This window comes from Zophobas morio, unplaced genomic scaffold (assembly GCF_036711695.1).
Source record: "Zophobas morio isolate AGI-343-1 ecotype UQ-CSIRO unplaced genomic scaffold, CSIRO_AGI_Zmor_V1 ptg000014l, whole genome shotgun sequence".
Classification (NCBI taxonomy): domain Eukaryota; kingdom Metazoa; phylum Arthropoda; class Insecta; order Coleoptera; family Tenebrionidae; genus Zophobas; species Zophobas morio.
The window spans coordinates 21,719,653-21,737,309 of record NW_026972119.1 but is presented as its reverse complement, the minus strand read 5'-3'; the positions used below and the strand labels follow the sequence as shown (position 1 = coordinate 21,737,309).

Genomic DNA, 17,657 nt, shown 5'->3' with positions numbered 1-17,657 from the left:
TTTAAAACGGAGTTCTATTCTTTGCAAGTTGGTGTAGATGTAGCTTCTAATTAAAATTCGTAGTTAAAATGAAACGATAGACGATACGGAAGTTTGAATTAAGCGCCATTTAATATTTTTATGCTTTTTATTGTCAAAAATTCTTTTACTTTTCTTCTTTGTATCTACGCAACTTATTAGAATAATTGTCGAAAGTTACTAGCGCATGCTAAAATATTTGCCAAAGTCAGTCTTACCTCAGCAAGTACTTGCCCCGCCCACCCACCCCTGTTTTCTCAGAGGATAAATGATTTGCCAAAATAAGACTTATCTTAGCAAATACCAGCAAGGATCAAAATTTCCTGGTTTGATTACAGAAAACTGTGAAATCAAAACGAAAACTTTATGAGATCATAAAATGAGACTTTAGATGGAAAAAATTGACGAATCTTGATAATTTGAAAATGACATAGGAAGAAACTTCGGAATAAAATGTATCACAATTAACATAAAATATTTGTGTCTGGTCAAACGATGAAACATATTTTATTGTTTTTTGACGTCTGTCTGTATCCATTTTTATTAGAAACTACTGGACTGATTGTTGTCTAATTTTGCACATATGTTAGAAATATCATGTAGACGGTTAAATACTAACCAAAATTTGACTAATTATCCCCACCAACAATTTGCTGACGTCATCGCCAAAATTTATTTTTCAAAGATTTTTAAATTTTATAAAATAAGATACTCTTGTACTTGTGGTGTGTAAATCCGTGTCAAATTTTCACCCTAGACACTCAGAATTTTTAGAAAAAATTTAAAACTGAATAGAATAATTGCAATATAATTTTCTTTATCACTTCTCTATTTTCTCAGAAGGTATGACATTTGCCAAAATCAGTCTAATTGTGGCAGGTACTAGCCCCGCCCACCCGCCCCTGTTTTCTCAGAGGATACATGATTTGCCAAAATAAGACTTATCTTAGCAAATACTAGCAAGGATCAAAATTTCCTGGTTTGATTACAGAAAATTGTGAAATCAAAACGAAAACTATAAGATAATATTTTAAAATAAGATTTCAGATGGAAAAAACTGACGAATCTTGATAATTTGAAAATCACAGGAGGAAACTTGTGTCTGGTCAAACGATGAAACATATTTTATTGTTTTTTGACGTCTGTCTGTATCCATTTTTATTAGAAACTACTGGACTGATTGTTGTCAAATTTTGCACATATGTTAGAAATATCATATAGATGGTTAAATACTAACCAAAATTTGACTAATTATCCCCACCAACAATTTGCTGACGTCATCTCCAAAATTTATAATTACACGATTTTTAAATTTTATAAAATAAGATGCTCTTGTACTTGTGGTGGGTGAATCCGTGTCGAATTTTCACCCTAGACACTCAGAATTTTTAGAAAAAATTTAAAACTGAATAGAATAATTGCAATATAACTTTCTTTATGACTTCTCTATTTTCTCAGAAGGCATGACATTTGCCAAAATCAGTCTAATTGTAGCAAGTACTAGCCCCGCCCACCCGCCCCTGTTTTCTCAGAGGATACATGATTTGCCAAAATAAGACTTATCTTAGCAAATACCAGCAAGGATCAAAATTTCCTGGTTTGATTACAGAAAATTGTGAAATCAAAACGAAAACTTTATGAGATAATATTTCAAAATAAGATTTTAGATGGAAAAAACTGACGAATCTTGATAATTTGAAAATCACAGGACGAAACTTGTGTCTGGTCAAACGATGAAACATATTTTATTGTTTTTTGACGTCTGTTTGTATCCATTTTTATTAGAAACTACTGGACTGATTGTTGTCAAATTTTGCACATATGTCAGAAATATCATGTAGATGGTTAAATACTAACCAAAATTTGACTAATTATCCCCACCAACAATTTTCTGACGTCATCTCCAAAATTTATAATTCAAAGATTTTAAAATTTTATAAAATAAGATACTCTTGTACTTGTGATGTCTGAATCCGTGTCAAATTTTCACCCTAGACACTCAGAATTTTTAGAAAAAATTTAAAACTGAATAGAATAATTGCAAAATAACTTTCTTTATCACTTCTCTATTTTCTCGGAAAGCATCACATTTGCCAAAATCAGTCTAATTGTAGCAAGTACTAGCCCCGCCCACCCGCCCTCTATTTTCTCAGAAAGCATGACATTTGCCAAAATCAGTCTAATTGTAGCAAGTACTAGCCCCGCCCACCCATCCCTGTTTTCTCAGAGGATAAATGATTTGCCAAAATAAGACTTATCTTAGCAAATACTAGCAAGTACTAGTATCGCGGGGTTAGTACTTGCTAACGTAAGTCTTGTTTTGTAAAATGACATATCGTCTGAGAAAATTGGAGACGAGTGGGTGGGGCTAGTATGTACTTGGTAAGATAAGACTGATTTTGGCAGATGACAGTCTCTAAAAAAAGAGAGGGTGGGTGGGTGGGGCTAGTACTTGGTAAGATAAGACTGATTTTGGCAGATGACATTCTCTAAGAAAAGAGAGGGTGGGTGGGTGGGCCTAGTACTTGGTAAGATAAGGCTGACTTTGGCAAATGACATACCCTGTAAGAAAGTAAAAGGTGGGTGGGCGGTCCTAGTACTTGTTAAGATAAAACTGATTTTGCCCCTATGAATCTTGTAAAAACTTATGAAATTCAGACCCGATTTATAGAAAGCGAAGTTAAAGTTAATTCGCGATTAACTTTTAACAGAGGTCCGTTGCGAGGCAACGCACATATTTTAACCAATCACGGACTCATATTCCACATTTTAATTCTGTGTTAAACTAATCGAGGATTAAATATTTAACTCGCTGTTCTATAAACCGGCCCTTAGAGGTGTTAAATTGCAAATTTCCATAGTAACGAGTTAAATTAGACATTATTCGTTAAATAAATTGTACTAGTAACAAATATCTAATATGTCAGGGATCTTTAAAATACGTTACTGTGTCAGTGTGGGGATTTCCAAGCGATTCTATGACGATTGACACACTGAAAAAGGAAAAAAAAAACAGAAGACAATTGTTCCTTTTGCTACGATATTTCTGTCACATTTTTTTTTTTTACTAATTGAACTGTTTTCAGAGGCTTAAAACATGAAAAAAATTGCAGTTTGATATATAATACATCTATGTTATCAGAGTTCCCTTTACCTATTTCTAATTTTATCGTTAATTGGGATTTATGATTACGCTACAATTTCTGAAAATAAATAAGTTGTTGATTTTCGTCACGTAGTTCCGGATATTACATAATATTTAGAACATTACATGACGCTAATGAAAGCGGACAAATATTGACACTGACCAATTTTGGCGAATATTGACCATGTCTAGCGAATAAAGCTCATACAAACTTTGCAATATACATACAAAACAGAACTCGATGATGCTATATTGGGAAAATTATGGACACAAAAGAAAGGCGATTCCCGAAAAAAAAGCCAAACAATTTCTAGAGCAGTCCATAACACAACATAATTCCATATTATTATTATTTTTCAAACTATAACTAGTCCAAGAGCAGCAAATTTAGTTGGGAAGACCTTGTCCCATTGTAAGAGTAACAATCAAAATTTATTTCAATACGATACGTGGCCTTCCTACCTGTCTACGTAAGTTGCCATTGCTTGCATTTACTAAATTTTATAAAGTTCTTCTGAAGACAAAGTTGTAAACACACTATATCTTTCGACGAACTTTACATCGATGTTTTTTGAACCTCGCCTTTACGAACACATTTATTACGTGTTACTATTATTATAATTATTTATGATAAAAATAAAAGTGTAGGTAATTTATTTATATCAGTCAAATTATCTAGTGACCTAATTTGATTTATATACAATATACAAAGTAACAATTATTATTTTGTACAGAATTTTTAAATTTAATAATCTAAAAGATAAATCATTCACAAAAAAAATCTTCTAATTAAAATTACATGAAACAATACTATTACCGGCCATCTATTTTTTATCAATCAATTAGCCCTTTAATATTCCATGAGTGCAAATCGCGAGTGTGAAAAAATCGATCACACAAAACCACCCCTTAATTCCTTAAAAAAAAAAGCACAAATCAATTATGTAAGCCGACCTCGCACTATTATTACTTACTTAAAACTATCATTATTTAGGGTGGATGGAGTTAAGTCGAGTGTGTCCATTACGTGCCACATAATCATTAATTCATTCGTTACAATCGCATAATTTAGACCTCCGTAATTATACTTATTGATAATTATCGGCAACTCTAAATTAATAACCCGACGTCATTAATCTCTCAAACAATTACGACATTTGCATTTTTAATGATAATAAACATTCGTTTATTCGCATGCTCCCGGTACCCCTAAGCCCGTAACGGAAATTACCTTCTCACCTGTTCGAGTAATTAAAAGAAACAATTCGGTGGCCCACTTTTAAAGCCATCTTTTAAGCCATTATCGCAAACTCGTTCAATGGCAAAAGCGTAATTAATTTTCGTTTACAAGCGGGTCAATGTGGTTAGAAATTAACTGTCATTGACCTCGTGTGCACAACAAAAACCAAACGCTTTGCATCCGCCAAAGCTAATTTCGGCCGCGACATTGCGAAAATTTTATGCGACCTTGATTTTTTCGAAAAATTGTTTGATGTGCGAGTTTGCGGTATTAAAATTCGCCAGAAAAAATATGAGGTGGAGATGTGTCTGACAAGAGAGAACGTCCAAGCGACTTAAGCGCAATTAACGACGCGATAAATTATGTCCAATCACAAAAAAGCTAGAAATTTATTTGGGATTTAGTAGCGGGTTTTTCGAAGCTGAAAGGAATCTGATTTGTTTAATCTTCAGCAAATTCTGTAATTCTGATCTACGTGCGGGATCTCGGCTTCCGCATCCTTAATCGCGACACAATCTAGTTTTATGAAATTAACAAAATTTTCATTGTGGATTGAAATTGTGGAGTTTTTTGTTGGGTATTGTTCGCTCGTACAAAATTACAATTATTGTCACATCCTCTCTGCTTTAATTTCAGTGTATCTGTTGCACTATTTTCTGCGTAGTTTATTTCTTTCTTTGCTGGAAACAACAATATAGCAATACAATTTATACAATTATTTCATAGATTTGATTTTTCAAAAAACCAGACGACTGTTCTAAAAAAAAGTGGTCACATTTAGAGGCAAAATGTATCACTTCATTCTTCCGTAATAGTTAAATCTTTCATCAAGATGGTGCTCAACCACCATACTAAAATCTAACAACAGCATTTTTTCATCACGAAATTTCTAAAATTTTAAACGGAGAAAGTAGGACAATTTTCGCAGCACTGTGATTTTGAAAACCTTGACAGGTATTACGTAAATTAATTTAGGAAAAAAAGTGCGCCATTTTGAGATGAATTAATTCATAATGAAAGCTTACATAATTTGTATCATTTTTCAAGAATTAAAAAAAAACTTTTGAAAACACGATACAAAAAATGGTTTTATTGTAAAGTACAATTATCTACTTTTTTAACCCTATGGACCTCGTAATAATTTTATAGTAAACAAAGAAAACTATTATTAAAAATTTCAAGCATTTTTTTTTATTTGAGATAAAAAATTCTACAATTGGAAATTTTTAATTGTCTTATTTTTACACTACATGAAATGACGTACTACTAATAACAACACTACTGCTTTTCCAAAATCTCTGGAAAACGAGGTAAGCCGTTTTTGATTTAATCAAACAATGAGTCCAGTAGTTTTGATCTTCTAACACAACGTCGCAATTATTTTAGGACAAATTTCGCAGCATTGTGATTTTGAAAACCTTAAAAAGTACTCCGTAAATTAATTTAGAAAAAAAATGCGCCATTTTAAGATCAACAAAAATCATAATGAAAGCCTAGACAATTTGTAGCGTTTTGTAAAAATAAAAAAAAATGGTTTTTGAAAACAATATCGAATAATTGCTCAATTTTGAAGTACAATCATCGACTTTTTTGGTTTTAAAGACCTTTATTTTTTAATTTTATGGTAAGTAAAGAAAATAATTATTAAAAATTTCAAGCAATATTTTTTCGGATTTGAGATTAAAAATATCCACATAGATATTTTTAAATGCCTTATCTAGTAATTCAAAATCTCTGGAAAATGTGGCAACCAGTTTTTGATTTTGGCAATAAAATAAATTGCCCTATAAATAATTCTAAAAAATAATGCTGATAAACCACTCACATTTTAGATAGAATTTATCCAGCAAAATTTTAAGATGACGTCACCAAATTTTTGGAGGGAATGAACAGATAATTTTGATTAACGATTGTACCATAAACTTAAAACGTTTGCAAGATATCAGAGGAATTGGTTTCGCAGTCTCTAAGTTAAATTGTAAAGTTATACATTTTTTGACTATTTTCCAAAAATGTGGATGTCTCATATAAAAAAAGAATGGCACAACAATCAGTCCAAAAGTTTTGATTTTCTAATACAACACCGGAATTTTTGGTCAGAAAGTTTCTAAAATTTTAAACGAGATTCACTTAGAAAGTAACACAATTTAAGCAGCATTGTGATTTTGAAAACCTTAAAAGGTACTACGTAAATTAATTTAGAAAAAAATGCGTCATTTTAAGATCAACAATAATTCATAATGAAAGCCTAAACAATTTGAATCGTTTTGTAAAAATAAAAACAATATCAAAAAATTGCTAAAATCTAAAAGTACAATCATGCACTTTTTTCGTCTTAAAGATCTTTATTTTTTAGTTTTTTGGTAAACAGAGAAAATAATTATTAAAAATTTCAAGCAATATTTTTTCGGATTTGGGATTAAAAATATCCACATAGATATTTTTAAATGCCTTATCTAGTAATTCAAAATCTTTGGAAAATGTGGTAACCAGTTTTTGTTGATTTTAGCAATAAAATAAATTGCTCTATAAATAATTCTAAAAAATAATGCTGATAAACCACGCACATTTTAGAGAGAATTTATCCAGCAAAATTTTAAGATGACGTCATCAAGTTTTTGGAGGGAATGAACAGATAATTTTGATTAACGATTGTACCATAAACTTAAAACGTTTGCAAGATATCAGAGGACTTGGTTTCGCAGTCTCTAAGTTAAATTGTAAAGTTATACATTTTTTGACTATTTTCCAAAAATGTGGATGTCTCATATAAAAAAAGAATGGCACAACAATCAGTCCAAAAGTTTTGATTTTCTAATACAACACGGGAATTTTTGGTCACAAAGTTTCTAAAATTTTAAACGAGATTCACTTAAAAAGTAAGTCAATTTAAGCTGCATTGTGATTTTGAAAACCTTAAAAGGTACTACGTAAATTAACTTAGAAAAAAAATGCGTCATTTTAAAATCAACAATAAATCATAATGAAAGCCTAGACAATTTGTAGCGTTTTGTAAAAATTAAAAAAATGGTTTTTGAAAACAATGTCGAATAATTGCTCAATTTTGAAGTACAATCATCAACTTTTTTGGTTTTAAAGACCTTTATTTTTTAATTTTATGGTGAGTAAAGAAAATAATTATTAAAAATTTCAAGCAATATTTTTTCGGATTTGAGATTAAAAATATCCACATAGATATTTTTAAATGCCTTATCTAGTTATTCACAATCTCTGGAAAATGTGGTAACCAGTTTTTGATTTTAGCAATAAAATAAATTGCTCTATAAATAATTCTAAAAAATAATGCTGATAAACCACACACATTTTAGATAGAATTTATCCAGCAAAATTTTAACATGAAGTCATCAAGTTTTTGGAGGGAATGAACAGATAATTTTGATTAACGATTTTACCATAAACTTAAAACGTTTGCAAGATATCAGAGGACTTGGTTTCGCAGTCTCTAAGTTAAATTGTGAAGTTATACATTTTTTGACTATTTTCCAAAAATGTGGATGTCTCATATAAAAAAAGAATGGCACAACAATCAGTCCAAAAGTTTTGATTTTCTAATACAACACCGGAATTTTTGGTCAGAAAGTTTCTAAAATTTTAAACGAGATTCAATTAGAAAGTAACACAATTTAAGCAGCATTGTGATTTTGAAAACCTTAAAAGGTACTACGTAAATTAATTTAGAACAAAATTGCGCCATTTTAAGATCAACAATAAATCATAATGGAAGCCTAGACAATTTGTAGCGTTTTGTAAAAATAAAAAAAAATGGTTTTGAAAACAATATCGAATAATTGCTCAATTTTGAAGTACAATCATCAACTTTTTTGGTTTTAAAGACCTTTATTTTTTTATTTTATGGTAAGTAAAGAAAATAATTATTAAAAATTTCAAGCAATATTTTTTCGGATTTGGGATTAAAAATATCCACATAGATATTTTTAAATGCCTTATCTAGGGCCGGTTGCATAAACGCAAATCAAATTTAATCTCTGATTAACTCCATAGTAACGATTGTTATTATCATAGTTACAATTGTTCTTAATCAGAGATTAAATTTGATTTGCGTTTATGCAACCGGCCCCTAGTAATTCAAAATCTTTGGAAAATGTGGCAACCAGTTTTTGATTTTAGCAATAAAATAAATTGCTCTATAAATAATTCTAAAAAATAATGCTGATAAACCACACACATTTTAGATAGAATTTATCCAGCAAAATTTTAAGATGACGTCATCAAGTTTTTGGAGGGAATGAACAGATAATTTTGATTAACGATTGTACCATAAACTTAAAACGTTTGCAAGATATCAGAGGACTTGGTTTCGCAGTCTCTAAGTTAAATTGTAAAGTTATACATTTTTTGACTATTTTCCAGAAATGTGGATGTCTCATATAAAAAAAGAATGGCACAACAATCAGTCCAAAAGTTTTGATTTTCTAATACAACACCGGAATTTTTGGCCAGAAAGTTTCTAAAATTTTAAACGAGATTCACTTAGAAAGTAAGTCAATTTAAGCTGCAGTGTGATTTTGAAAACCTTAAAAGGTACTACGTAAATTAATTTAGAAAAAAAAGCGTCATTTTAAGATCAACAATAGTTCATAATGAAAGCCTAAACAATTTGAATCGTTTTGTAAAAATAAAAAAAAAATGGTTTTTGAAAACAATATCAAAAAATTGCTGAAATCTAAAAGTACAATCATGCACTTTTTCGTCTTAAAAATCTTCATTTTTTAGTTTTTTGGTAAACAGAGAAAATAATTATTAAAAATTTCAAGCAATATTTTTTCGGATTTGGGATTAAAAATATCCACAGTTGGATATTTTTAAATACCTTACTTTGCATTCTAAAAAATCATGTTGATAAACGGCACACATTTTAGATGATGTCATAAGTTTTTCGACGGGATGAATAAATTATTTTGATTAACTATTTACTGTGATTATGATAACCTTAAAACGTTTGAAAAATATCAAAGCACTTGGTTTTGCAGTTTCTAAATTAAATTGTAAAACATTTTTTAGCTTTTTTCCAAAATTATTAATGTCTCAGATAAGAACAAAATTTATAAACAATAAATATAGAAATATATTACTTTATAAAATTTTAATGGGATTTACCTAAAAAAAAAATATATAACGTCATCAAATTGTGGGGGGGATGGGCAGTCAGAATATCGAACTTTTAAGTAGAAAATTATCAACTTGATAGTAATGATAATAACTTAATGAAAAACAATGTCAACAAATTAGTAAAAATTTACAACAATTTTGCATTGGATTTAAAATAAAAAATCCATTTAAGACGCTAAAATCGGAAGTTTTCTCTTGCGGAAACATCTATGGAAATTACTAGTTTTTCTAATTCCACCTACTTCTTATATTTTATAGTTTCCCAAATTACAATACTGGGAAAAGATAAAATCGTCACCCTTTGTAATTACGTGAATACAATTTAATAATAGTTAAATAAAAACACATTTAAAAAATAAATTAAATCAAAAATATAAACTACAAAAAAAAAACCATAAGAACAAAGAAATCGAAACCAGTCTTTTTTCCCAAACAACGTCCATCGTTATATTAATGACGTCAACAATATATTAAAGCATTATTTGATTACCTTAAAATTCTAATTACAGTGCAACAATTTAAATTAAACTTAAACAATACAACACAAAATTTTGATTCAAATTTTAACCGATTCGAAATAGGAATTGATAAAATCCGAAAACATCAAATTTTAAATCCAATAAAATAAATACAAACTTTACATTTTACATAATTGCCAATAATTCTGTTGACCTTTTGTATTTGGGTCATACTCAATCCCAAAGCCAACGTGATTTTATGTTGTTAATTGAAGCTACCTTCCATCCGATTTTTTTTTTGTACTTAGTCGTAAAAGCTCGTGTAACTCTATCCATTCTAAAAAAAATTCAAAGTCATTCTATAAACAGTCTTGTTTTACGTGGCCCGGCCACGAAGCAAAAATCGTGAGAAAACCAAGCCGATCGATAAAGTCGGTCATCAAACCCAATCCTCGGCGGAAAAATCAATATCATCCACACATTAAAAGTTCCGGGGATTATACTAATATGTATAAGGATATTTAAATTAATTTGGAGCGCGGGCTATACCGGCGGGCTCTTGACGCGCCGACGACAGTATAGACATATTGAGCCAGCAGCGCTCTCTCTGTACCTCGCTGAGCTGCCCACACCAAGCAACCCCCAGCTAGGGTGGAGAGAGTCGTACAGGCGCCGGCAAAAATATTTACATATCGCACTAATGTCAATCCCTCGTCTCCATCGTTAATTAATTAAAAATATCGGAGGTATGCGAGGCAACGGCACGCCATCATCACGCCGAAAAAAGATGGCGCGATTTTTTTAAATGGGAACCCACGCTAATTTCGAAAATTGTCGAAAAATTAGCCGGGTTTAGGTCGAAGGGGGTTCGATCTAGCACGAAACGCGAAAACGAGTGTACTTTTAGGTGAGCATAGCTGACCGAAGACTTGTAAAAACGCCGGTAAAGTGGATGAAATTACGCACTTTTGCGTGGTTAAAGTAATTAGCGAATGTGTGATTCAAGCTGAAACCAATTAAACTGATAAATTGGAATTTAATCCCATTATGCTGAAATATTTACGGAAAACAACAACGGGATTTGCAATAAATTCTACCCTCCATACGGAAATATAAAATATTGAGTACTTATCCCAGTAAAAACATCTTATTATCCGTCGTAAAACATCTATTGTCTAGTCGTACAACCGGACTACTCCAAAAACAACGACCGGTGTTGGTGTCGGTCGCCCCACACCCATAAACTAAAAATGGACTCACCCTTGGTCTACTGGAATGGGTCCGGGCATCTGCCTCGCCATCATCGCGTGTCCTGGTTCCATGGGCCCGGACATGGGGTGCCCCGGTCCGGGCCCGAAGGGCGACCCGGGCGGGATGCCGAATCCGGGGGCGAAGGGCTGTCCGGGCGAGGCGAAGTGCGGGTTGCCCCCCGGCCCGGGCCCCCCTACGAAGGGCGGCCCCGAGGAGCCGGGCCGGCCGAAAGGCGGGCCGCCGGCCGACGGCGAGCCGAAGGGCCCGGGCCCGGGGCCGTTGTAGGGCGGCCCCGCGCTGTTGGGGGGCGGCGGGAAGGCATTTCCGACGCTCTGCGGCGGGCCGGGGCCGGGCGTGGACGAGCCCGAGGGCGCCGGCGAGGCGGTGTACTGGGGGGTGGTGGAGCCGGGCGGGGGGCCTCCTTGGTATGGCGGCGCGCCGGCCGGCGATCCGGCCCCCGCCGGCGGGCCCTGGAAAGGCGATGGCCCCTGGAAGCCCGCCGGCGGCCCGGAGAACGAGTTTGCCGCGTTGGTTGCGAAGTTCTGCGGTTCCGAGCCGGGCGGCGGTCCCTTCCAGGTGGTGGCGGGGTCCTCCAGGGTGACTGGCAGCGTGATGGGGGGCGCTACGCGGCGGCTAAGGCCTGAAACAGCAGCCACTAGAACCGAGGTTGTACCACGAAGTGGCACTATCGGGAGCATAGACTACCGATAGCTGGTTTACAATAAATTAAAAACTATATATAAGGTTTCAAATCGAAGGTGACGGTTTCGCGTATTTTGCAATATATTTACAAAAATATTCGCAGCAACCCGGCACGAATTTAGTTTACGTACATTTTTAACGATCAATTAGTTTATAAAAGTCATGAAAAAGTTTAAAAGTATGTACTTAAATCTTAGGTAAAACACCTTCCACAATAACATAAAACGTGGTAATTGATATACCCTTCACATCTCTCATGATTTACAACTGTGGGTTTTGCTAACTAACTAATTTTCTTAAGTGTTTCTTTTTTATATGTTTCTTCTCGAAAACACCACCGGGCTTAATTTTAAACGACTATCGCTTAAAAATAAAATTTAAACCATGACCTAAAAAACGACCTTAACATCATAAAATATATCAACTCGTAAAATTTCGGTTTACTTTTTGGTTGATATTTTACATATGAATTCAAATAAGCATGAAGATGTTCTCAAGTTGTACAGTTGATTTTCATCATTTTTTTTTGTCGACTGATACCTACAAGGTGTTCAAAAAATGACGTAGCAACTCAACCATAAGTGATTAAATTCGCAAATCGAAGTTGGAAAAAAATCATTAAAAAAATTCTTTACGTCAATTTGACATTCACTTACAAAACTAAAACATCGAATCAGACAGAAACTTGAAAATTTAGCCACAATCTAGTACACAAATTACAATATGGTGAAATGTCGAAAAAAAAGTAAATTTGAAGGGCTGTATCATCTAAATTTGGACAAAAAAATGTTTTACATTATTTTTCTCTGCACCTGAACAACGTGCCCTAGAGTTGGTGCGTCATTTTTTGAACACCCTGTATACATGATTCAACTTTCCTTTTTGTTTTTCATTTTATTGATATGAGATTCACGTGTTTGTGATTTATAACTAACTAACTAAGGTAGGTATTTTTCATTATTGGGAGCTCGAAAACGGTGAGTGATAATTATTTCGGTTAAATTACGAAATGTTATGACTGATAGTTACTAAATTTTTTTTGTTTTCATATCTACTTCATGTGAAGATAAATTCCAAGGAACATTTTGATTGTTTCAATTTTTATCTTCTGTAGATAATGTATTGTTTTTATTAAAATAATAAATTTTAGTAAAATTTTAAATTGTGAAACTCTAAAAAAATCTTTGAAGTAAAAAAAAGTTGTATACAATGAATTTTTCTGCAAAATTTTGTAAGTTATCGCACATGTTTTAACGTTTTGTACACTTAATTTAAATTAAACAAATACATATTATTTCTTGTAAATATTTTATCTTTTTTTTTTCAAATTGCATTTTCTTGTTTATTTATTCCAGACTTAAAAATTTTAAAAATACGCTACATAAAATTTTGGAATACTTCACCATTGACGCATGCATATCAAAGCGCATTAAAAAAACATGTATCTATTTAATAATTTGTAAGATGACGTCACCAACTTTATGAAAAGAATGAATAAGTAGATTTTAGTTACTAATCTACAACTTACTGATTTAAAAAAAAACACCACGTGACGAACTAAACTGTAAAATTTGATAATACATGTCTTAGAACAACACATTTCATAACAATTGACATTTCAACGTAGAAATTCAAATTTACGTTGGCAAAAAGCGCGTTTACTGATCAAATTTACGTTCATTCAGTACATAAAAACATAACTGCCAAATATACAGACTTTCTCAATTCAAATTTAAACTCATTCATAACCTCAAAATGGGCAGACAGTTTCATAACTAAAATTGCTAAAGGTTGTTTTACATTGTTAGGGACAGTTTATAAGCATGGCCAACCGAGACGTCAAAAATTCTAACGTACTGCACTAAAATTTGAGAGGGTTAAAGCACAAGTAAAAAGGATCTATCTATCTAGTACATATTTAAAAGATATACTTTGCAAGTCTTCGAGATGACGTCATCGAAATAAGAAATAATGAAATTGAAAAAAAAAATTAAAAACAATGATAAAAAATATTTAAATAAATATTTTTAAAAATACGCTAATCCAATTACGCTGTGTTAAAACTGGAACGCAAACACTATACAAAAATTCGCACAATTTTATCAAGGAATCAATTCTGACGAAACAATAGCTTATAATCTACGGATTACCGGAGCATCCTTGCACACACTGGAAGATTTTCGCGTGATAATTATCCGGTACAAAATGTGGAGTTACACTGGTCATATTTTCAAAGCACACATAAATTTTTCGAAACGTCGCGACGCGAAGTAGGCTGTTTGCATTTTAATTTTGAGGTTAGTTTATCTTGTAAAAATTGCTGGCGAGCTAATTACATGTAAAAAAAAATTGACGTGTAAGTCGTTTCAAAAAACACAACAAAGTGATAAATTTTGGTTGGTATATAATTACAATCTTCAGGGTAAAATTTCAGAATCAGAATCGGATCAGACAAAGAGAAAAGGGAAACCCGCAATTGCGTAGCCTACGAATTATGAAACAAACAAACACGAAATTGGACATTTTAAAACTACTGAAATAGTGTAAATATTAGGAAACAAAAATGTAAAAATGGGTGTTATTTACATTCCCTTTAATACCGTCACATATTGTACTCACACTGGAAGATGTTCGCGTGATAATTATCCGGTACAAAATGTCGATTTACACTGGTCATATTTTCAAAGCACACATAAATTTGTCGAAACGTCGTGGCGCGAAGTAGGCTATTTGCATTTAATTTTGTGAGGTTAGTTTATCGTGTAAAACGGGTTAAAACTGCAAAAATTGCTCGCGAGCTAATTGCGTGTCAAACTTGACGGCCCAAAAGAAATTAAAACAATTCCGACGTGTTGGTTGTTTCAAAAAAAGCAACAAACTGATTTAAATGACGCCACTACCGGAATAGTCTGGGTGGTCGGAAACAAAAATGTAAAAATTTGAAATTAAAAAATCGTGTGATAATTATCTGGTTACACATATGGATGTCAGAACGTCGTGGCGCGAAGTAGGCTGTTTGCGTTTAATTTTGTGAGGTTAGTTTATCTTGTAAAACGGGTTAAAACGGGAAAAATTGGTCGCGAGATGATCGCGTGTGAAAGAAATTGAAACAATTTTGAGTTGTTTGAAAAAAAGTTTTAAATACGTTTTACCATGAAAGTGCGTCGCCGTAGCGTTAAAACGGGGAGCAGGGGCGGTTTCGGGCCCGGTGGTGGCCTCGAGTTGTTCGCGATTTTGGCAAAGCCGCAACGGCGTGCCCCGCCAGGGCGCTATTTCGGTCCGTCCGAGGCCCACCACGCCGGAGCCGGCCCTGTGTGTAGTCGAGTTTGGTCGTGGAATTTGTTTGATCGCCAGTTACACCCCCCTGATAGGTTATGTGTGCGGCGGGTTCTAACCTATGAAATAAGTAACGCCGTGCTATAAATAAATGAAAAGAAATTTACATCGTGCTTTCCGTTGGCCGGCGCGACCTTGTCTCATGCTGCCAGCGTCACAGGGTGTGAATTAGTGAAAATTTTCGCGATTTTGGAAGCCGCCTCGTTCATAGCTAGCACAGCCTTTTCCTAGCAAAGAATTTCAAGCCAAGCCGACACTCGCAAACTGCACACGGAGGTCAAGAACGGCACGTCGTGGGGCATCTCGCACTCGTTCACTCAATTTTCGCCGGTTTTCATTGAAAACACGCCGATCCCGAAACGCCGAACCTAAATACAACTTCTCAAGAAACACATCAAGTAAACACTGTTGAAGTCAAACCATGGCGCATGTTTGGCTGCCGCCATTGTTGATGGTGCAGGGAGCTGTATTGCCGGCCGGCGGGCGAGCCGGCGGAATTTGGGCGCAAGAGGCGGCGGTCGCGGCCCCCGGGTGCGGGCGAGTGCGTCGGCAGTTTGACGTTTGACAGATGGAGCGCGGTTCTAGGTTAGGAGCGTCGGCGGCACGCACCTTTGCTGGCCTTTTCTGGTCGGGGAGCAATGGCAGCAGCGTCAACTGAGCTTCTCCTTAGGCCGGGTGCGAAGAGGATCCTGCGGGTGGCCAGCGGGGGCTGCCATTCCTACAGCGTGGCGACGCGAGCCGCGGCCGAGGCGAGCACTGCCGACAGCGCTGGGCGACACCACATTCCTCCGGGTCCGGATTCGAAGACACTGCACGAACGGCACCAAGCGCGGGCAGACTGCGGCGGGCCGAGCTGAGGACGCGTCAGTTTTTTCGCATTTTTTTCGGTTGCGGGCCCATCGCGGACTCAGTCAACGGTGGTTGTCAGTGTCACCCTAAAAATCAATAAGTTCGCCGCCCCTAGCCCTTCCCCACCCTCTGCTCATTCAACAACATCACGACCGTCATTACTACACAGCGTCGGAACGAACGTCAACGCACCGTTGCCGCGGACTCTGGCTTGCCGTCACTCTGTCACTCGTGTCGCTGCCACGTCTGAAGTAAGTGGAGCAGCCGGTTGCCGGTAGCGGCTTATCATCGGCGAGCCATGAATGCTACTACTAGTACGGGTACGGGCTGCGGTGCCGCTCGCCGCCGCCGCCGCCGCGATCGCTGTCCTACACTCCTGCCCTCGCACGACCCATAAAAACCAGAAAAGTGCGGACGGCAACGATGATATGGATGCGAACAATGGAAAGGGGGGATGATGGACCTTTGCCTCTTGCACCGCGTTGCGTTGCGTTTCGTTTACTTGCCTGCCTTGCCTCCCCCGATTGACAGGCGTGCTTGCACGAGCCGGTAGAGACACCGACGCGATGCCGGGCTTCCGCAAGCCCGCGAACCCAAACTCTGCTGCTCCGAATTCGGTCGGCGCTTCGACTTTTACTCTAGATTTTATGGTAATTCAAGGGAACCCGCTGGGGCTTTTTGGGTCCTTTTTCGGACAACGGTTACGGACTCGAGCGGCAGCTGGTAACTCGGCGTCGAAGTTTCGCACTTCGTAACTCACACGTTATAACTCTTCGGTAACTCTCTAATTTGTTCCTTGAACTTTGAAAACGTTTAATTCGATAAAATGAAAATGAACTTATTTGCACATTTTAAAATCGTTAATGTCATCTGCCAAATCAATTATGACATTTGAACTGTCATGGATGCACATCTCAAAAGAGGCGGAACAAAAATCAGTGCCTACTTGGTAATTAAAATGCAAAGTTTTTTAACTCGTGTTCCAAAAAAATTGGAATCAAAAGTCCGTAAAACATTCGATGTGTAAAGTTGGTTTTGCTAAAAAAAAAAATCCAAAGTTGAAATTCAAAGTCGTGAAGTTGGTTTTTTAGTGTCGCAAATGTCAGTTTGACAATCAGGTTTGCTCTCATAAAATTTTAAATATGTTGCCAATCTGACCAAAAGTCACAAACATTCAGACAAAGGCGAAATTCAAATTTGTGAACATAGAATTTGCTATGATACAGTGAGTATTCCGAGTTGTAAAAGGTGAATTCAGAACTGTAAAGTGTGAATTCCGATCTATTAATAAAATTTCGAGTTAGGAAGTTCGGAAAAATTAACGATTATTCAAAATTCTAGTCTAACAACACAAAATTCATCATTACAATTCTGAGTATTCGACCAAATTTTTTTTCAAAAATTTTAAAGCTGAAAATTAACTTGAAATAATATGGACTTTTTCTTCGCTTGAATTTTACTTTGACAAGTTAGTGACAATCTACAATTATTGGAAGAAACATCAAGT

General features: G+C 35.1%; 1 protein-coding gene across 5 annotated transcripts in view; it reads right to left on the bottom strand.

Moving 5' to 3' along the window:
- The window catches only part of LOC135128634 (LIM domain-binding protein 2), a 187,085-nt gene extending 171,283 nt beyond the window's left edge, over positions 1 to 15,802 (bottom strand). For 3 of the 5 annotated variants that reach the window (XM_064055594.1, XM_064055595.1, XM_064055596.1), the window contains exons 1-2: positions 14,585 to 14,657; positions 11,273 to 11,903 (exon numbers count right to left, since the gene is read on the bottom strand). In XM_064055594.1, the coding sequence (XP_063911664.1) occupies positions 11,273 to 11,903; positions 14,585 to 14,642 (689 nt within the window). In that variant the 5' untranslated portion in view covers positions 14,643 to 14,657. Of the gene's footprint in view, positions 1 to 11,272; positions 11,919 to 14,584; positions 14,658 to 15,408 lie in introns of those variants that run through there. The other 2 variants (XM_064055592.1, XM_064055593.1) reach the window with 2 other exon arrangements.
- Positions 15,803 to 17,657: the final 1,855 nt, after the last annotated feature.